Source organism: Uloborus diversus, chromosome 2, assembly GCF_026930045.1.
Source record: "Uloborus diversus isolate 005 chromosome 2, Udiv.v.3.1, whole genome shotgun sequence".
Taxonomy (NCBI): domain Eukaryota; kingdom Metazoa; phylum Arthropoda; class Arachnida; order Araneae; family Uloboridae; genus Uloborus; species Uloborus diversus.
The window spans coordinates 203,161,104-203,183,468 of NC_072732.1; the positions used below are offsets into that span (position 1 = coordinate 203,161,104).

Sequence of the window (22,365 nt, forward strand, 5' to 3'; positions counted from 1 at the left end):
GGTCCCAGAAAATTCTTTCATTTTCCCAACAGTTATTTTTTAATTATTTTTTTTAAACGTCAGATTTTGCAAACAAGGCGTGGTCTTGATGACGTCACAAATGATGCTCTTTTGCGCATTTTGTACCGCGTTTCCACGTTATGATAATTAAGAAGCGAATTAAAATTGCGCTCTACGCTTGCTGTCAACCCTATCGTTGCCAATACAAGTGAGTAAAGATGCGAGTTAAATATTTTGCTCAGTGAATGGCATTTCGTCATTTGTGATGTCATTGGCAGAAATATAAACAATGAAAGCATACTAATTTAAGTGATTTTTTAAAAATATTAAACTTAAACAAATTATTTAAAAAATGGTCAGATCCTATGTTTTTAAGCATTCTCTTTTAGAAAAAAAATACTTTTAAAATTTTCGAAACAATCCCATTGGTGGGCACATGAACCATTTCCATTTACAGTTTTGTGCATAAAATGCCTTCTTCACTATTACTAATAGGGAACCTCATCCAATACGCTTCAGTTGCACATCCGCATGAGCTTCTTTTATACTATATTAATAGAGGTGAAGCTTTGAAAAACAAGTTCTCATTCTTTTTAAAATAAAATTTGCACGTTATTATTGTCGTTCTTCATCAGATATTTCACAACGGAAAGGAAATTTGAACGTTTTCAAAGGACTTTTTAAATGCACCAACACTAATGCTTTCTAATTCCGGCAGTGCATTCTTGGATGAAAGCTGTTTATTTGGACTGGACTCGTTGTTGTTGGCAGTCTCAAGGAAAAGAAAGAGAGCAAAAAAAAAAAAAATAAATAAATAAATAAAAAATATATTAATTTGAATTTTTGGCATCTTGAATTCAAATTATGTTTTTCGCAATCACGAGCTTGTGTGTGTATGAATGCGCGCGTGTGTTTGTGTAGACGCATGTGTGTGTGTTTGTGTAGACGCATGTGCGTGTGTTTGTGCAGGCGCATGTGTGTGAGTGCGTGTGCATGTGTGTGCGCGTGTGTGTGTAGGTGTTCGTGTGCGCGTGTGTGTAGGCATATGTGTTTGTGTATGTGTGCAGGCATGAGTGTGTGTATGTGTGTGTAGGAGTGTGTGTTTGTGCCTGTGCGCAGGCATGAGTTTGTGTATGTGTGTGTAGGCGTGTGTGTGTGTAGGCGTGTGTGTGCATGCGCGTGTGTGTAGGATATGGACGCAACCTGGAGACGGTTTTCGAAGAGGAGCAGCATCGTGAGGCCGGTCGACGTGACGGTGGTGCTGGCAGAGGGTGCTGGTGAGAAAATAAAATGATAGGAATTCAAAATAGTCAAATGAGAACAAAAAGCAATCGTGATTGCTCAAAAAAAAATCATACAACAAATAAAAAATTATTTAAAATAAATATTTATTTATTATATGAATTTTTCCACTGCTTCCCCGTTCTCTGCTTTTATGCATTGTATTCAGCACGTTACCTAGATAATATATCACTTTTAAAGGAACAAGAGCTTTGTCGTGTTCTCCATATACTTTTTTTCCACTGCTAATACGTCCCGTCTCATCTGAACTTTTTTTTTAATGTTGTATTTTTTTATCGTACTTAACAGCAACACCTTAGTTTGTTGACTAAGAACTTTAATTATTGTATCGCTATCCTTAACATTTTAAGAGATTCTTCAAGTAATTATTTGTAATTAGTATTATAACTAGTTTTGTTCTAAGTAACTATTCTAGTCGTATGCTACTTAAGCATAAACATACAGTTAAATCAAATGGAATCTTATACAGTAATAGCCTAAAAGGTAGCAAGGAAATATAATTTTTTAAAACAAAAACTTTAAAATATCTTACTGAGCGGTAAAAGTAACCAAAGAAAACCATTTTTAAATGAATGTTCTTTTAACAAGTTTTTTGTTACTTTATTTTTTCATTGAAAAGTAAAGTTAATTTTTAATGTTAAGTGAAAGGAACTGTCCAATCAGTCAGACAACTCTCTTTGCCCACTGATGACCCGTTTTAAAGTTTTATGTATAACTTTTTTTTTTCGTTTGCTTCGAAAATCACTTTAAACATAATTAGAATCTGAGCAGTTTTATTCGATTTTTTAAGCAAAACTAATTTCTGGTGTAACTAGATTTCTGGATAGGAAGATAAGGAATTAACTCGTTATCAATCGCTTGAAACAAAATTGAACTGCACGAAATATATTTTTTAAATATTTAACTTAAAAATTATTTTCCTGAGTTTACTGTATCAAAGATTCCCCCCTCCCCCCAACACAAATTCACCTTTTAGATTTTGTATATCAAACGAAGTGGTAGTTGCTGTTAGGCATTTGTCCCTTTTCAAGGTCACGAAATTGATGGCTAACAAATGTTAAGGGTACGTAAGAGACGACCCTCATCTTACTACTTTTATATATGCAAAAGTTTGTCTGTATGGATGTATGGATGTTTTTTACTCTTTCACGCAAAAACTAATACCGGATTTTGATGAAACTTGACAATAATATAGCTTATGCATCAGAATAACACATAGGGTAGTTTTCTTCCCGTTATGGGGGGCAAAACCCCCTTAGGGGGCAATAAAGCACAATTTTCGTATAAATTCTCTAATAAGGAGATGAAAAAATACTTGCACATATTTACATTATATGTCCATCGAAAGCTCTGATTTTTCTGCTGAAGATGGCACCTGTTCAAAATTTCTAAGCAGAATAAAAAACGAGTTATGAGCTTTTTAGTTCCATGTTCGAAGGCTCCCCCACTCAATACAGTATTTAGTGTATCATCTAAACTCCCTGTCGATAGCGACAATTGTTGTATTGTTGACTATCTTTGCTTTTCGTGACTGTTCAAGGCTTTTCTCATATCTTGAATTAAGATTTCTGCACAAGATAGGCAAATACTACATGGATTTGGCTGATTATTTTCCATTTTAATGCAACATTGAGGCAATTAATGAGTTTTTTTAAAAATTTATTTGTGTTGACTGGGTATTTAATCGATCAGCAGGAACCTAGCCAAACTTTTTTTTGTGGAATCATTTCAATAGCTAAGGCATTTGGCAATTTTTTCAACTGTCGCTGTTTGTGAAGCTAAAGAGTACGCAATACTGTTTCTCGGTTTTCACCATGTGTAAAAATTCCGCCAAGTTAATTTTGGTAAAAAGATCATTAAGTAAAATGAGGCATTGAAGTTAAAATTAATTCGCCAAATTAGTGAAACAACACTCTTAAATAACATTAAAACTACTATTAAAATGTAAATTAATCCAACAAATTCATTTTTCATCTCCAGTCTCACCAGGCGACTACGATAGTGCATTGGCGAATTTATTTAAAATTTTTATCAAACTTTTCATTTTCTTTTTTGTGTGTGTATTTTTAAGGGTTAATGATGCTAATTAGGATTTTGTGGAATTAATGTCCCTATTTTAATGGCGACAATAGAGAAAATTGTTCTTTCTTTATTTTATTTTGTTTTTGTTTTTTTATTTGTTTTTTATCCTATCGGACCTGTACTGATGAAGATTTTTGAAAATAATCATGAGCCGGTGTAGCGCTTGATATTATTTAACGAAGATTGGGTAGAGAACTGTTTCACTTTATTTAAGAATAGTTGACCTCACTCGAAATGGATTTTTTGAGAATTACCCAAAGTAACGTCTTTAGAACTCCTAAACGTTTTCGTGATTTATTTTGTGTTATTTTTTGGGTGTCTTCCCAGTTTCGCCGACATTTCATTTACCCCTCTTCCCTCTGATTTTCAATTTCAATCACACCTTTTGATACATTTAAAGGGGCAGGCAATTCGAAATGTCAGCGAAACTGGAGACAAACTTTTTTTTTTTGGTAACTATTTGACCTCTGCCTGTGTTGACCGTTAACTTGAATCGATTGAAAAAAACTACATCAACGTGAGCGAAGCCGCGGGTAAAAGCTAGTTATCCATAATACAGAATGTAGCCAACTGAATAAAGTATCCGAGAGATGGCGCCACCAGTCGTCTCTACCTTCGCAGTTTGGACACGAGTCTGAAGGGAAGAGAATTTTTTTCACAGATGTCCTGAGATAACATATATATATATATATATATATATATATATATATATATATATATATATATATATATATATATATATATATATATATATATATATATATATATATATATATATATATATATATATATATATATATATATATATATCAACGCACAGCCAATACCGCTGAAGCCTCGGACTTGAAATTTGGCAGGCATGTCCACATGATTACGAAAGTATCCACTAAGAAAGGATTTTTCGAAATATCAATTAGTTCGGGAGAAATTAATTAAAACCCCTTAATATCTGTGAAATTAAAACCTGTCATTGAAATTTAAATCCCTTATTTTCAGAGGCTTTCCTCCATTCAAATCATTATTCAGTACTTCATCTCAACTTTTGGTCGATAGCGAATTTTAAATTTGATATTGTTTTTGTTTCTCACGTGATTCTTTGAGGCTTTTCTCAAGTCAAATAATCATGTTTCTGTCTTTTACTTTCATTTTTTCAAAACTAGAAAGGAAGTTTTTAAGAACATCATCACAGGCGGACTATCCTTTTGAATTTAGAAGAGTGTAGTTTCGTGTAAAAGTTTGCTTTGCAATAACCGTTAATAAGTCACAAGGACAGACATTAAAAAAAGCAGGGATCAATTTACGAGAAAACTTTTTTTCACACGGCCAATTTTATGTGGCTTGCTCCAAAGTCAGTTCATCAAGCAGCTTAATAGTTTTAGCAACGAGAAAAAACTGAAAATGTTGTATACAAAGAAGTTCTTGCTTAAACATAGGTATAACAATTAAATGTGGATTGCCTGTGTTTGCAAAGATAATAAGTACTTTAAAAGGATCGTTAATAATAGTTAAAGATCGGTTAATTACAAGGGCATATATATAAGGAGTTCAGGGGCCCCGGGATCCTCCCAAAATTAGAGAAAATTATAGGTAATAAGTAATTATTACAGGGGATTTTCGAAACTAGGTGCACCAAGCCCTGTTAACCACTGCTAATTCCATTACCCGAGCAATGCCGGGTACGGGAATGCTAGTCCACTATAATATTAAAATCTGTTCGCGTCCGTCTGTCTGTCTGATGATCGATTTTCTCGAGAACCGCTGCGAATCGGGAGTAGAACGAGTTACCGATCAATTCGAAATTTTCCAAAGAAAACAATAGGATCAATCTTGTAATGGTACGACTTTAATTAGCGGAGATATTAATTAAAACGTTAAGTAGCATAACGTTATTCAGGAATTTTTATTTCTTTCCTGTTGCCATTTTGCATATAGGTGAGCTAATAAAATTATAATAATTGTTTCAAAAGGGAATTTTTTGGCTGCTGTCCAAATTTTAAAACAACGTTCGCGTCTAGAATTTTATTTTAAACTAGCAAAAATACCCGGCGTTGCCTGGGTCAGTAATAATTATGAGAAAAAATCGTTACTTGCTTTTTTTTTCTGGTTTAAGTGAAAGAATTTAAAACACATTTTTTTGACATGATTAAAAATAGAGTTTCTTCCCTACCCATAAAAGTAAAATAGCAATAAGTATAAAGAACAAAATAGTATTGATTTAGAAACGAAAGCACTATATTTAAGCATATACAAATTTCCAAAACATGAAATTATTCTTCTCATGTTTAAAAAGATTATTCTGTTGATACTTTTTTTTTAACATGGAGTCTAAAACCTTCTCTGTATTGCTATTGACGTTGCTCGTTATCCCCTTATACTTTGCTTTAGTTATTTTGGGAAATTTCAATCATTGTGGGCTCTTGGAGCGATTTTACCGAATTTGCGGGAATCGTTTTGGGATATCTTCGATGATGCTCCCTCCTTCTTTCCTTACTTTGAAAAAACGATATATTAATTTTCGTTACAAAGATATTATCGCCAGGTGCTGAGATACTTTTGGTCACCATAAAATGGCGCTAAAGAGTTTCATTCGAAATGTTTCCAAAATAAGTAGCAAAATTTGGCGATTGTTTGAAATTGTGCAAAAAGGAAAAATTAATGGAAGTTTTTGTACTTTTTATGGATTTGCCTAATTTAGTTGCTGGATTATTTAACACAGTAAAAAAAGTTTTTTAAAGATTCTTTGATTGGCGACATTTTGTTTACATGGTGAAAACTGAGAAACATTATGACGTAGTCTTCGGCTTCAAAAACAGCGACATTGAAAAAAACTGCCAAATGCATCAGCTACAGAAATATTTCAGCAAAAATTTTGGTGATCTGCTGGTTGATTGGATAATGAGTAAGTGTTCAATCAGCATAAATAATAATAAAAACCATTAACTATACTAAAGTTCCGTTTAAATGGAAAATGATCAGCCAAATCATGTATTATTTGCCAATCTTGTGCAAAAATCTTACTTCAAGATTTGACTTGAGAAAAGCCTTGAACAGTCACGAAAAGCAAAGATAGTCAACAATACAACAATAGTTGCTATCGACAGGGAGTTGAGATGATACACTAAATACTGTATTGAGTTTAGGAAAGCCTTCGAACATGGAACTAAAAAGCTCATAACTCGTTTTTTATTCTACTTAGAAATTTCGAATAAGTGCCATCTTCAGCAGAAAAATCAGAGCTTTCGATGGACGTATAATGTAAATATGTGCAAGTATTTTTTCATCCCTATATTAGAGAATTTATACGAAAATTGTATTTTATTGCTCACCTAAGGGGGGTTTTGCCCCCCATAACGGGACGAAAACTACCCTATGTGTTATTCTGATGCATAAGCTATATTATTGTAAAGTTTCATCAAAATCCGTTCAGTAGTTTTTGCGTGAAAGAGTAACAAACATCCATACATCCATACATCCAAACATCCATACATCCATACATCCATACAGACAAACTTTCGCATATATATTAGTAGTAAGACTAGCAAAAATACCTGGCGTTGCCTGGGTGAGTAATAATAAAGAGAAACAATCGTTACTTGCATTCGTTTTCTGTTTTAAGTGAAAGAATTTATAATACACCTTTTTGACGTGATTAAAAATCGAGCATCTTCCTTACTCATAAAATTAAAATAGCAATAAGTATAAAGAATAAAATAGTATTGATTTAGAAACGAAAGCACAACATTTAAGCATACACAAATTTGAGGAATTTCCAAAATAAGAAATTAATCTTCACATGTTTAAAAAATTGATCTGTTAACACTTTTTTTTTTAACGTAGAGTCTAAAACCTTCTCTGTATGGCTATTGAAATACGAAGAGTTTAAAAAAATTAAGCCTTCCGTAATCCCCTTATACTTGCTTTAGTTATTTTGGGAAATTTCAGTCATTGTTGGCTCTTGGTGCGATTTTACCAAATTCGCGGGAATCTTTTTTGGGATACCTTCGATAATGCTCCTCCTTCTTCCCTTACTTTGTAAAACGATATGTTACTAATTTTCGTTACAGAGATATTGTCGCCAGATGTTGAGATATTTTTGGTCACCATAAAATGGCGCTTAATAGTTTCATCCGAAATGCTCCCAAAATAAGCAGTAAAATTTGGCGACTGTTTGAAATTGTGCAAAAAGAAAAATTAATATAAGTGTTTCTGCTGTTTATGAATTTGCTTAATTTAGTTGTTGGAATATTTTACACACTAAAAAAAGTTTTTTAAAGATTCTCTGGCGACGTTTTATTTACATGTCGAAAGCTGAGAAACATTATTGCGTAGTCTTTGGCTTCAAAACAGCTACAGTTGAAAAAAGTGCCCAATGCGTCAGCCACTGAAATCTTTTTGCAAAAATGTCGGCGATATTTCTGCTAGTATGATATAAGGTTAGTAATACAGGGTAATGATAATCAAAGCATTTCATTCATTCATTCATTCATTCATTCACTCACAGACTCGCGCATGCATTCATTCATTCAGTTATTCAGTCAGTCAGTCAGTCATTCATTGTGAAGAAAGAGGAAAAAGTTTCTTCTGCGATTTAAATTAAGTTTTTTTATTTCCCTTATAATTCCACTCAACCATGAATTTTAAAAATGGATATTGCCTTTGTTATTTTCTGTACAAGTGTTAAAAACTATATTAGTAAGATCTGTAGCTCAAACTCACATTAACGTAAGTCACTTTTTCACTTTTTTGCATCAGAGTGAAAAAAACGTTTGTCTTGCGCATACCAACGCTGGCACTGGCGCTCTGATAACGATGGTAAATAACAGAAAAGTTTGTTTTTTTTTTCTTTTTTAATTTTAACTATTCATTTATTTATTTATTCTTGCGGAGTTACATAGTCACTGCTCAATGCGGGATATAAATATACGTACAAAACAGTAATAACCTCAAAATCATCCTTTTTGGACTTTTGTTGGTAATCCTATTTGTTGGTAAATAGTTCATAAATTGGCACAATCATACATTGACACTAACTGACACTGAAATCAGATAAAAATGTTGATAAATTGGAAGAAAATGCCTAATTTCAAAAACAAAACGAAAAACGCAATTTTTAAACTTACTTATTTTTTATTTTATCAAGCTTTGTCAAAAAAGAAAAGCTTCTTTCTTATAGTTAATAGTAGTTAATAGTAAAGTTATAATCTTTGCTAGCATAGAACATAAGTTCTTTTTTTTAATTTGTTGAATGTTGAGAAATTTAATATTATTCATTTATACAATTCAATATTATTTCGTATTATCAATTAGAAATGTTGTTATTAACGTCACTATAAGTTATGTCTAGTTTTTTTTTTTTTTTTTAGTATTGTTTATGAAAAAAAACATTGCCTAAAAATAGCAAAATTTTTCAATTTAATATTGTCAATTAGAAAACTTATTGTTAACGTTACTATTAGTTATGTTTTTTTTTCTATCGTATGTGAAAAAAAATTACATTGCCTTAAAATAGACAAATTTTTTAAACTAAATTTTCCGTGCTTTTTAAACAGAAGCTACTCCACAAAAAAAATTTCAAAATCGTATAATTCTGAAGGTATTTATCAAGCAGCTCTCAACACAACTCATTTTTCATCCATAACAAACGCCCCAAAAAATACGAAAGTAAATATCTGCTGAAATCTATCCCACGCAATGCGACAGATCGTATTTATTTCGCCGCCAAGGCTGTAAATATTGAATTATGAAATCCATAGAATTCGTTGCTTCGTTACGGGAAATCTGTTGTCGTTTTGAATCACCAACTAACCACATGAAAGACAAGGAAGCAGCATGTATGTAGTATCAGCTGTTCGTGAGAAAATAAAGCTTCAATGGGACTTTGCATAAAAAACCGTTCCCAGTTACATCATTAGATCGTTTGCCAATATAAAGTTCCGTCTATTGACAATTTTAAACATAAAGACAGATTTTCCGGTGAATTTCTAGTTAGTTTGTCAGAAATGAATACCTTGGTGATTTTCGCTCTTTGCTGCATAACTTTCGCTATCTGTCAAGACGAGGAAGAATTTCCTGAAAAGTGGAAAAATTTTATGCAAAAGAATTTTTGTAGTAAGTTGGAAAATTATGTGTCTTAAAAATGCATACTTGCACTCTGATCTCAATTGATTACCCTTATTATTCACCCTTTTGAGGGACCATACTGGCGTGGAAAGGTAAAGCGCAGTAACTGCCTTTTTTTTTTTCATTTTTGTCATATATTGTATTTAAGCTATCATTTAAAATCTTGCTTTTTTGAGTCCAGCTGAAAATAAAGCACGAAATAAAAGTTGAATTCCAGCATTTTCCTATTGTTTATATGGATTCTTTTGGCATTTTTAAGTAATGGAATATCACTATTAAATCCGAAATTCATCATCTGCCATGAGCTCAGTTTTAATGATCAAATAAATCAGTTAACAAAAAAATGAATGAATGAAAAATAAGTGAATAAATGAAGTAATGTAAATGAAGTAATTAATAAATGAATAGGTAAGTGATTTGATAAAAGACCGAATAAGTAAATGAAATGAGCTATTTCACTTTGAATCATCCACTTCGCACCATTTAAAATACAAATAAGCTTACTTTTTAACAAATAAAAACTGCACTGAATATTAGCAGGTTTAAATTAATAATTAAAGTCTTAATAACAATAACTTTATCATTTAATATTAACAAAAATAATTTTTGACTTACAATAAAATATTAGAATATGAGTATCAATTTCAGTAATCAAATATTGTATTATCATATTCTTTGTTTTTTAAAGGTAATTCTTTCTTAACTGGAATAGTTTGCATGTGTTACTACATAGTTAAAAAGGGTCCGGGACACAAAAATCGTCAAATTTTGCAATTTTTTTTTATCATGTGAAAAATTACTCCGTTTTTTTCTGCTTAAGAGGACGTTTGAATCTTGTTTCTATCTTAAATAGAACGAAAGATATAATTATTTTCGTTGCATGCACCTAACTAATGTGTACTTAACTTCAAAACTTTAAACGCGTTTTTCTCCATCTCCCAATTTTTCCCGATTTCTTGCATTCAAACTCTTATAAGTCAGGAACCGATAAAGATAAAGTAATGAAACTTGGAGCATATCTTTTTCAAACAGTTTATTTTAAATTTTATTCGGTGAATAAAAACGTTTACTGCAAAAATTATAATTTTTTTAAAAAAAAGTATCTTCAAATTTTTCGAAATTTTTCTTCAAATATTTTTTATTTTTTTATTGTATCAATATTTTTAGAATCGCCGAATATAAATTAAAGCTTAGATATTTGTGCGTAATTTATTTAAAAAAAATTGAAAATTGATCAAGAATATTTTGAGTTATAGCAATTTAAAGCAACCTCATTAAAAAAACTAATTAATTTTTTAAAAAAATCATTTTATTTTATGATTTTGCTTATTAAATAAATGGTGAATCAGTGCAAAAAATTTCAAAACTCTAAAGTATATAATAAAAAAAATTTCTAAATGTGTCCCGGACCCCCTTAAAATGCAAATAAGCTTAATTTTGTAACAAATAAAGACTGCACTGAATATTAGTAGGTTTAAATGTATAATTAAACTCTTAATAACAATAACTTTATCATTTAATAATAACAAAAATGATTTTTGACTTACAACAAAATATTAGAATATGAGTATCAATTTTAGTAATCAAATTTTGCATTATCATATTCTTTGATTTTTAAAGGTAATTCTTTCTTAACTGGAATATTTTACATGTGTTAATACATAGTTAAAGTATTACTAAATAGAGTAAATATTTCCCAATTTTACTTTCCCAGCTATTTCACTTTGCCCCACATTTCCCTACTTCCTACATTGAAAGAACGAAAGGGTACAAAAACTGATTTTATTTTCTAAATAAGGCTCTAACCAGTAACATGATTTGAGAATTCTAACTGCTGCAGGTAAATAAGAAGACTTGCAATAGAAATGCAGTAAAAAAGACTGCCTTCTTCAAGCAGCAAAAGAAAAGAATACTGCACAGTTTATAAAAAAATGACATAAATAGTAGTTTAAGAGAAGATAAATTTTTAAATAAATACTTTTAATAAAGTATTTATAAACGAAAAAAAAAGGAAAGTTCCCAATGCAAAATTTATCTCAGGACTAAAAGAAAATCACTGCCGTTGAAGAAAAAAATCAATGCATTTTAATTATTTTAAAATTACTATTGCTAATAAAGCCTACTATTATACTGTATATATATATATATATATATATATATATATATATATATATATATATATATATACACTTACACTATGCATAAGCCAGTTTTATATTTTCAACTGAATGTTTATATTTATGACGAGAATAAGATTTCAAATATGTCTCGTAGCTATGACGACATAATATTGTCGAAAACAGAGCGGAATTAATATCTCTATGTCGCTCTTCATATATGGGAGCGATAAAATTAAAATGAAAAAAGAACTACAGGGGAAAAACAATCCACAACGGTAGAGCTGAAAACTTCAAGTGTCTAACAGATAAGAACATATATGATGTTACACAGAAAAGTATCTGGCAAGAAATTGCGTGCTTTCATCATTTTATGTAACGTATTTCGTCAGTTTGTTATAATATAAAGGTACTTTTTATATGATTGTTATATTTGAAACTGACTTCTTCAACTGATGCAAAATTCCTTGAATTGTGAGTTATGTAAAAGTATACTTCAGCATAATGAAATCGTATATTAATTTAGGTTTTTCAGACAATAATTATCCAGGGCTTCGAACTGTTTTTTTTTTCTTTTTGTTCCAGTTCAACTAAAATACATCTATATCCGTTCAGTTCCTGTTTTCATTCCGCAAAATCAAACGGTTCAATAATCAATTTCAAACTGCAATATTTATTATGCAATGCATTTATAAGTTGCATGATTCTCTGATGTGTTGAGATGCACACTAATTTTACTGTTAGCTAACTCTACTGGAGGTTTATCCCTAGTTTCGCCAACAGTTCAAATCCCCCCTCCCCCTTTAATGCATTAATAAGGTATGATTAAAACTAAAAAACAGAGAGGGGGGGTGATGGCGGCGAAGCTGGGGAGACACTGTACTGGCAATTAAAACAATTGAAGCTCTTTTTATATATTTTTTAAATCAAATTTAAGCACCAAGTCGTATAACTCTTGTGAAAAACACCGAATTACGCCTCACCTGAAGACAAAAAAACTTTAGGGCAAAACGAAGGGTTAAAATACAAAGGAAAATCAATCACCAGTCTAAGTGGTTATTTTCTTCAGTGCGAACATAAAAATTAGTAACTAGAAAAAGTGCACACTGATAAAATATAGGCAGCAGCGTAATGGTGGTAGTGGTGGAGTAATGTGGGATAAAGCTAAATTATTAAGACACCTTACCTTTTTGAAACTGACAAAATGACAAATAGAAAATTTGTCTTTCAAATTGCAATACATAAAGAAAGAACAATAACTTTTTGCGATGGAACTTGCAGTGAAATATTTTTTTTTTTTTATTTCTAATGGCTGGCAGCAAGAAAAGGTTACAAAGAACAAAATAGCAAAAACAAACACAATACACAGAACAAGGAACAATACAGGAACAATAGAGTGAAATATTTAGCTGCCGATACGCTCTCTTACTTCCCAATAACGGTCACACAGGCTACGTCTGGAAAGCTGGGTGCAAGTGTGCAGGTGACGAATGTCCATTTCTTCGTTTGAATTGCAAAGGGGACAATTGGGACTCTTGACAATCTTCAAGCGGTGAAGGTGTTTTGGTAAACAGTCATGGTCAGTTAAAAGTCGAAACAAAGCTACTGACTCTGCTCTTGGTGCTGAAGGGAGAAAATCACGGTTTATAAACCAAACTTTGTAGTTGCTTCTAGCTTTTAGGTCTTGCCAAAAAAAGACTCTATTTATCATTTTTAGCGATAAGTTTTTACCGTCAAAAAAAAGAAGAAAAAAAAAGTGAAATTTGAAATTTATGTCCCTGGTGACCTTTTTTTTTTGGTTGTTGAAAATATATTCTATCAAATGAATAAATAAATAATAAAATAGTGTACGAATAAAAAAATTACATAACAGATGAGAGAAAATAAAAGAATAAATAAAATAGAGAACGAACAAATATGAGAAACCATTCCCTTGCTCTGAGTATCTTTAATTTCTATTGCAGATGGAGATGACGCTGGAAAAGAAACAGTTGTAAACTGTGCTTCAATGTTACCGGAAGAGGTACTTTTCTTTTTTCCTTAACATTTAAGCATTTTTTCTCGCTTCACCTTAACATTTCTAGAATATCGGGTTGACTGCTTTTATCAAACTTAACATTTTCCGCTTTTTTTTTTTTTTTTTTTTTTGAAAACTTACTTCTCATTCAACAGCATCTTTTTTAGTTTTTTCCAGTTTTGTGTTTTTATTGTGTGAAACTGCTTTAAAAACCGGAATGATGTTTCCATTTAGTTTTTTGTAAAATGTCCCCTGATCAACTTTTTTTTTTTTTATCAATGAAAACGATGTGAAAAAAATGTAAATCGTCATAACGTCATCTCACAACGACAGTATCATACAAACTTGAGAAGAGATGAAATGGAGGGAGTGAAGTCTTTCATTCGTGAAGCAATGATCCCAAGTCATGTGTGATACATTTTGAGGCAAAGCATTGGAAGAAATCAGGTTTTTTCCGCTAGTTTAACATGTCAACCATTCGTCGTTGTTGAGTCACATGACTTGGCGTCTTTGAATCAGCTTTTGCTAAGTCAATGATTTGACTTGTTCCCTCCATTACTAAATCCTGCTTTAAAGTATCATATCTAAGCCTCAAAACAGCAATGAGATATCCTGCTGTTGCTCTGAAGTGACGATTAGTTAATTAATGACAGGTCTATTTTTCGAATTATTTTCATCCCACATTGCGACGGATTACTTTAATTGTTGTCAAACATTCATTGATCATTACAAAATATAATACGTAGGTATATAAACATACGTAGTAAAATAAATTAGTATCTATATCTCTTTCGGAAAGAGTAACCTTTTTCATTTCCTAATTTCACACTTAGATATTTCTTCACTTGTTCAGTCATTGATTGTACTTCATTAATGACGCAACATAATAACAAAAAAAAAAAAGGCCGTTTTTATTTTGCTTTTTTTACTAACTAAACAGCAATAAGGAATTAATTTATAATACTTGTTTTCTGTTTTAAGTAGATTTAGAAACGGGCACGGAACTTTTTGAAAAAAGTAGTTCTTTAAAAATTATCATTTTATTTTTAATCTAATATTAATTTGTAATTCTTTACAAAAATTATCGAGACTAAGGCTTTTGAGATAGTAAAATGTCAATATATTTTTGTTGATACAGCACATTTAAACATTTGTGTTTTTGTTCATTTATATTAACGGTTCTAAAAAAGAAACCATGAAGGAAGCTCTACATCAAATTAAAGCTACGCGAGAATTTGATTTTTTTTTCTTTTTTTCGATGCGCAATATATATAGATAAAAATATTTTTACGTTAATTTTCTAGATGCAACAATTTATGATAGAGAAGACAAAAGCAGAAGACGTGTCAGGAGCTCTACAAGCGTTTTGTGATGATGCAGATTTAGAAAAAGAGGTATGTTTTATGCTCTAGAGGCTTGAGTTTACGTACTTTAATTTATATCTGCTAACATCTGCTAGACTTTAGTATAAAAATGCTAGAGTTAAAGGAAACAGACGAATTAACAATTAAAACGAAACCAAATTTCGGGGATAAAACGCAGCTGAGTCCATTTATGACGTAACAAATGCTATTAAAATATGTGCCGTCTCTCTTTCTGTTTGCCTGAAGCCGGATCTTCTCTAGAACTCTCAAATATAACTAGGATCTTCTTAAACTAACAAAGACACTGAAAGTTTGTAATTTTTCGGGTAACGTAATTTCCTCCAGTCTCACCTTTGTACCACTTTAATAAGCAGGGATATTAATTTTAAATGTCATGTTCGTCCCTCCTTTTTCGGTCTAAAATCTCGGATCTGTCACTGGCAGGTTGTCATTCTTGTCTCTGTATCTCTCATTGGAGCGGAAGGGACTTGGTAGGTGCGAGGCAAAAAACGATTTTGGAATGGTTCGAGGTGAAATGGACACGCTGCACAGTGGGGCGAACACGCCAAAAAGCGCTTTAAAATGTTTTAAAACCTCTCTTGCTTGTTTGTTTACACAAGCATGTTATTATGGAGTATTTTCAATTTGTTTGGGCTCAGGCTCCAGTTCGCAAGTTTACACAGCTAATTCTTTTTCAGCGTCTTTTTACAGACAATTTCTGACTAATTAATATTATTTTCTAAGAGGACATTTTTTTTTTTTTTTTTTTTGTAGAGTGCTTTTAAAAAAATAACCTTGAATTCCCAAGTTTTTGGTGCTCATCAAAACAGATTTTCGGTTTCAGAATTCGATTACTCATTTTTTTCGTCTTATTACTATCGTTAGGCACGAAAGAAATTAAATATACCCGTCTTTAATAAGAAAAAATATATATATAAACTGCTTAAAAGCAATTTTTGCTAATTTCCGCACTCATGGTTCTTCAACTTTCTAAAGGCTCCCTTCGGCTTTTTAGTGGACGAAGGACTCTAAAATTTCAGTTCTGATTGCCTAAGAGCAAATTTATTAATCCTCAATTGGTTTTACATAGGTAAAAAAAAAAAACATTTATAAGCGCTTTTTGGCGTTTTTGCCCCACTGTGCGCCGTTCCGAAAATTTATGTGTTGCTTATAAATTAATGCACCTCCCCAGGTGTCGAGAAGGGGTCTTACTCCCCGAGTGCGCCGTCGAAGGCGGTGCACACCAACTTGCCGCAGACGAGCCGCCTTTAGTAGCGGGGCTGTGACTGCCGCCATGATTCGCAAGAAGGGGCGAAATACACCACCCCCTGAGAATATGAAGGCACCCATTCGTTTTCTCGAAGCTATGATCTACTTTTTTATTAAACTGTTTGATCTAATCGCTGTTATAAGTATTGATAGTCTGGTGCTTCATTCTGCGTTTTTCATTGGTTTATTAATATGTCATTAATTCGTTTCTTGAAAATACGTAGCATGTAGTTTCATTTCATATGTTTGTCTTTAAAAAAATGCTTCTGAAGTCGATCGTTTTATTTTATTTTAGGCTTGTGAAGAATTCAAAGAGAAAGGAACTGAGGTAAGTCTGCATTTCCGTTATTATTGTACGAGTTGCAAAATTGAACAAAGATCTTTCTTTTTTTAAAGCCTCAAATCTTTCACGCTAATAAGTCACGGAAATTTGTTTCACATCAAAAGGGGTAAACATATTACAAATGTTCAAAAGAATACATTGTAACCCAACTACGATTAAATTTAGTCAGTTATGTTTTTAAAAAAAACCTTACTGTCGTAATAAGCTCATTTTTTTATAGATCTTTCAATACTAATAACCGTTCATTTTTGCAACAGTAATCATTAGGATTACTGAAAACACAGAAGTAATTTAAAAATAACTACTTAAGCCCTCATTATAATGTAGGGAAACACAAATGACTGGGTGTACTTGACTAGATTTTTTTTTCTTTGAGCTCTTTAAAAACTAAATTACGATCGTAACTGCATTCAAAAATTTTTTATGTGACACGATATAATCTTTAACTAGAGAAGGATTATTTCGCTAATATTAATTCGGCAATGAATATAAAATTGCTGCAATAAGAAGCAACTTTGTGTTGAGATTTGAAAATGTTAAAAAAGAAACGAATAAGAAAACGATTAAGTTAAAAATAATAATTGCAAATAAGAAAAAAAATATCTGTGTCAATTCAATGAATTAAATCGAATTGAGTAAAACTCTTGAAAAGCTGCAATTTCCCTAGCCAAACTTGACTGAAAAAACTTTGCTAGTTGAAAGAATAATAAATAAATGAATAAAGTAAAAAATACAAGATTGAAATTATTAATAATACGATTTTCTTGGTAAAATTCGATAAATTGTGTTCTGGAAAATGATATGTGTGTTAAAAAAGAACTATGATGAAGTATTTTTGAATATATTAAAGTGTAATGAATTTTATGAGTTCAGTAATTGTATGAAAATAATAAAATGGGTGAGAATATGATTAAGTTAAATAAAATAATTGTGAATATGAAAAAAGTAATAATATGAGTTAATTAAATCGAATTAAACCTAACTTTCGAATAGTTGTTAAAATCCTAACTAGAGCGAAAAAACTTTGCTACTGTGGTTCAACAAGTTCGAAAATATTAATAATAAGATTTTTTAAGTTAAAATCGTCAAATTGTGTAAATAAAATGATACATTGAAAATGATGAAAGAATTATACTGAAAACGGAGAAAGCAAATTTGGCTGAAAAGAATTGAATCAAATTCTTGAAAAGCTGCAATTTCCCTAAACTAACATTATTGAAAAAACTTTGGTGATGTGAAAAAAAAAATAAATAAAATAAAATAAATAAACTAACAACTTTGTGTTGAGATTTGAAAATGTTAAAAAAGATTGTTGAAAAAATACACACTGATTTAATCACTTTGTTTTCTCGCTGACAGACGCTCAGGAGGGGGTTCCGGTTCCAGAAAAATAATGAAATTTGTCATTTTTCTACGTATTTAGTTGTTTTTCCCTATAAAATACACGGAACAAAAACTATTTGCATCCCCTCCCCATAGAAAGTTTTGAAATTATGGGCCTGCTTTCTGCATAGAAGTTTTTTCTGATGATGATTGATACTATGGTATAACTATAGTGTGTTCCGATTTATTAGGGTTTTGTTCTTATATTTCAAGTTTAAACATGAAACTGCAAAGACTATCTTAAACTTATAAATTCCTTGGTTGAGCAAACTTTAACTTGTCGGAAGCAAACTCAGACATTTATTTATTTATTTTTAATATGTGTAAAGCAGTTCATAACATAACAGTGCTGTTTTGTACTTGTAGGTTATTTTTTAAGTACTTTCAAACAAATGCAAAATGCAATTTTAAAAAAAAGACAGGTGTTATTATAGGTAAATAAAACGGATAATAGCTCTTTGGGGAAAATATCAGGAAGAAAAACGGAGAAACATTTCGTGGCGCCCTCTTTTATCAGTTGTATGAAAATAGTCCAAATATCATTTTCGTCTCTAAAAGGGCACATGCAAAAGGGAGGTTTCCTTATTTAAGTTTTCAATGTAACTTTAGAGGCGCCTCGGACTAAAGTGTTTGGGAGGGCGGAAATTCCCCATTTGCTGAATGGAACTCCGAATTTTTCTAAATGATAAAATACCTGGTGTGCAAAATGCATCTAAAGAGGAAACACCTTCAGAAATTTAAAATTTGCAATATTGCAATTAGGTTTCCAAATTTGCCGAACCGTCAGACAAAACATGCCGAATGAGGATTTTTTTTAGAAGGTCCCAGTGACCTCCCGTGATCTCCCACCAGGGCACCTCTGATTTTTTTAGGCGATATGGTTTTTTTTTTTTTTTTTAAAGTGGTATGCAAATGGGGAATGGGTGAAGCAAAATGAAAAATGCTTTATGATCAGATCAAATAAGCTCTAACAAAACCGAAAATGTGATTTTTTTTAATGGCAAGCTGCGTGCCTCGGCATTGCACTGTCTACCTCGAAGATAAAAGTTGCGTCAAGTTACGCATGATGAGGGTGGTTCAAAAATACAAGTTAAAAAAAAGTTTCTCCTAGATAATAGGACACCCCGCAATGTTTTTACACTTGTGTATAGTAATACACTGGAAGAATTTTAACTTCCCATTTCAACTGAAAGAGAGTGTCCCACCTCCCTCCATCAAACTTCAAAACTATGGGGAGGGGGGTTAAAAAATACATTGAAGTAAAAAAACAATGCTACATTTTATAATATACACGCGTAATATACATATACATTGCAATAAAATAATTATCTGCAAAAAAAAAAAAAAAAACAGCTGGGCAAATGAAATGTTTCTAAATTTGTAACTTTTTCTATGCTACGGCTAATGATAAATTGAGGGGTCATTGAGCACCCTCTTAAAATTTTTGAGTAAGAAGCTAAAACGTTTACAGCATAATACTATTAGTAAGTCTAAAAAAAATAAGGGGTGTCCTGGACTATAGCTGAAAGAAAGTTTTTTTGAACCACCCTATTGCGCATGTTCAACAATCACGCTGTAATAAAAAGGAAAAAATAGCGTAATATTTCTTATCAATTATTAGAAAAGAGCAGTTCTATGATTGATAATGTAAATTTAGTACTTATTTGTTTATTTATTTATTTTTTTCAAATTTCCAAAATTCAGTCATTGTCTTTAATAGGCGTAACGTCTTTAATAGGCGTTCCATGTACTTTTTGGAAAGGGGGGGGGCATTCCCCATTAGGAAGTGCACACACACATACAAATGCAGAAATGTACTCTCAGGCATTAACTCTTACACATTACTTTGAAACAAAATTGTCTCTAGGGGGCAGAGGGTTTTCAAGAAGTTTTGTTTTAGGGGATAATGATCTTTTTTTTTGGGGGGGGGGGGAGAAATTGTTCTTTGTAAACACTCTGCAACTTTTACGGAACTGCGACATTGCTCTTTGGGCGATGGGTATGAGGCATAATTTTTTATGGACACAATGAACGAAAAACAAAAACAAACAATCACTTCAAGCTTTACTTTCTAAGAGTTTTACCTAACCAATACCTTGTTCGAATTTTAATTACAGAAGATATAACCACATGAGTAGTTCCTAACTATTTCTGTACGTTGGCAAATTACTTTATTTTTATGAGAAAATTACGTTTTAGTACGTTGGAGAGTTATAGTTGGAGAATTTAAGTTGAAGTTTCAAAGTTCAAAAAAAAAAAAAAAAAAAAAAGACGAATTGAAACACATTTTTGTGCTGTTATTTTTTTATTTGTGTTTAATTTGGTTTTTTGCCGTATGTGTGTGTGTGTGTTTGGGTTTTCCAAACAAATTGTTGAATTTACTGAAGCGTCTTATTTGCGGAAAACAACTCACGAAAATAACCGACATTCTTTCCGATTTTTTTTTAGATTTCTGAAGAAGATGCCGAAAAGATAAAGGTCGGTAAAACATTTTTATTTTTCATTTGAATGTTAAATTAGAAATATTCTACGATGCAAGTGCATCAAACATTGCTCATTTAAAAAACATTTTACGTAATAAAGCTTCTTTAAGGCGTAGTAGGCGGATGTGAGAAGAATGAAATTTATTACTCAACATTGGTTTAAAACATAGGATTTGACCATTTTTTTCAATAATTTGACAAAGTTTGGTATTTTTTAAGAAATGTTTTAATCGGTAAGCAGATTTAATTTCATTTTTTACGCTTCTGCTCATGACATCACAATTGATGAAATGCCATTCACTGATGCCATCAGCGCACAGTGCAATATATTGACATTTAAAAAAAAATAAAAATATTATAGCGTAATAATACCAATGAATTTCTTGTTTACTTCAAAAAAGTCTTCATTATAAATTCTCATGATGATTGCTATTTATTTTACTTTTTAATAGCAAACTTTTTTTTAACAATGCGTAAACATTCAGGGTGCCAATCCAGTACCGCGCCAAAAAAACATCACTTCTGACGTCACAGACACCACGCCTTATTTCCAAAATCGGACATAAAAAGGAATTAAATAAAAAATAACTATTGCGAAAATAAAAGTTTTTGCCGGCTTCTATTTATTACTTTTTTTTTGCTTATTCTATCAATTTCAGTGACTAAAAGTAGTACTTTTGACTGAAGGAAACAACCCCATTATTGATTTTTGTACGAATTAGCTCCGGGATGACACAAAGAACTTTTAACGCATTTTAAAGGATTTTCAATACGGCAATTTTACAATTCTTTTTGACGGTTAAAAAATATGTAACATTAGTGTCTGCAATCGAAATTTAAAAATTTTTATCTAGAAAACCAAAAACGCCTAAAGTAAAACTTTTCTACTTAAAATTCGACAGCACTTCAAAGAATCTGAGTTAATTATACTCCTTTAATTGATTACGTATTATTTTTTCACTTTTTTCGTGGCATGGAGAAAGATAAAAACAAGATTTTGAAAAATATCAGTTGACTGTAAACAACTTTTGCCGTTTATTTCAGTACATAGTATTTTCATGTCATTGCCAGACGATTAAACGTAAAAGCAAAATTCACATTTGTACATTTGACTAATTCTCTTGTGTCATCACTTCATAGCAAAAACTTGTGATATGAATAAATGGAATAACTTAGAATCCACAGATTTTGTCATCCTGTACACACAAAGAAAGACATTTATAATCAAAAACCATTTTTACCATTGTTTTGCTTATTTATTTAGTTGTTACTTAAATAAAGTATTTATTTATTTATTATTATTTAAAATATTAAAATCAATTAGAAAAAAAGGCAAAAAATTTTTTTAATAATAAATTCTTCGCCTTTCTCATTTGTTAATATTTTTACGCTCACAGTTAAATCAGAACATCAAACATTTTGTTCTCTTTTACAGACCTGTATGATGGAGTCATCATAAGAGTTTCTACGCAAAAAGAAAGTCTGAGGGAAGAGAACTACACTTTATCATTTGGCTCTGGCTTCAAAATGTCTACGCATTAAATGCACTGTAGAAAAGAATCGCTACATTTCAGTAAAACGTAATAATATTTTGTGAATGTTCAATAATATTGCTTCTTTCTTTGAAAAATTAAATACTATATTTATGTGTCAATACTCAGCAATTATTTTTGGAAGTAATGAAGGAATAAAATATAATTTTATATTATTCAAACATTAACATATGTGTATGGTGTCAACTGTGGCGTAAATTCTGAGACTACATAGCCCAGTTTTGCTCCTGATTCTTTAGGGCCTTTTGGCTTAGAGGTTTACCATCACTGGATTACCATCACAAAAGTCCCTTTATCAAATCCCACCAGAGACACATCGCTCGCTCTGCTGT

General features: G+C 31.3%; 1 protein-coding gene across 1 annotated transcript; it reads left to right on the forward strand.

The window, feature by feature from the left end:
• The first annotated feature begins 9,273 nt into the window (after positions 1-9,273).
• Positions 9,274-22,134, forward strand: LOC129217632 (uncharacterized). Its single transcript, XM_054851961.1, has 6 exons — positions 9,274-9,492; positions 13,586-13,644; positions 14,943-15,032; positions 16,567-16,599; positions 20,446-20,475; positions 21,916-22,134. Exons 1-6 carry the CDS (start codon positions 9,384-9,386, stop codon positions 21,937-21,939), a joined length of 345 nt encoding a protein of 114 aa, XP_054707936.1. The 5' UTR covers positions 9,274-9,383; the 3' UTR covers positions 21,940-22,134.
• Positions 22,135-22,365: the final 231 nt, after the last annotated feature.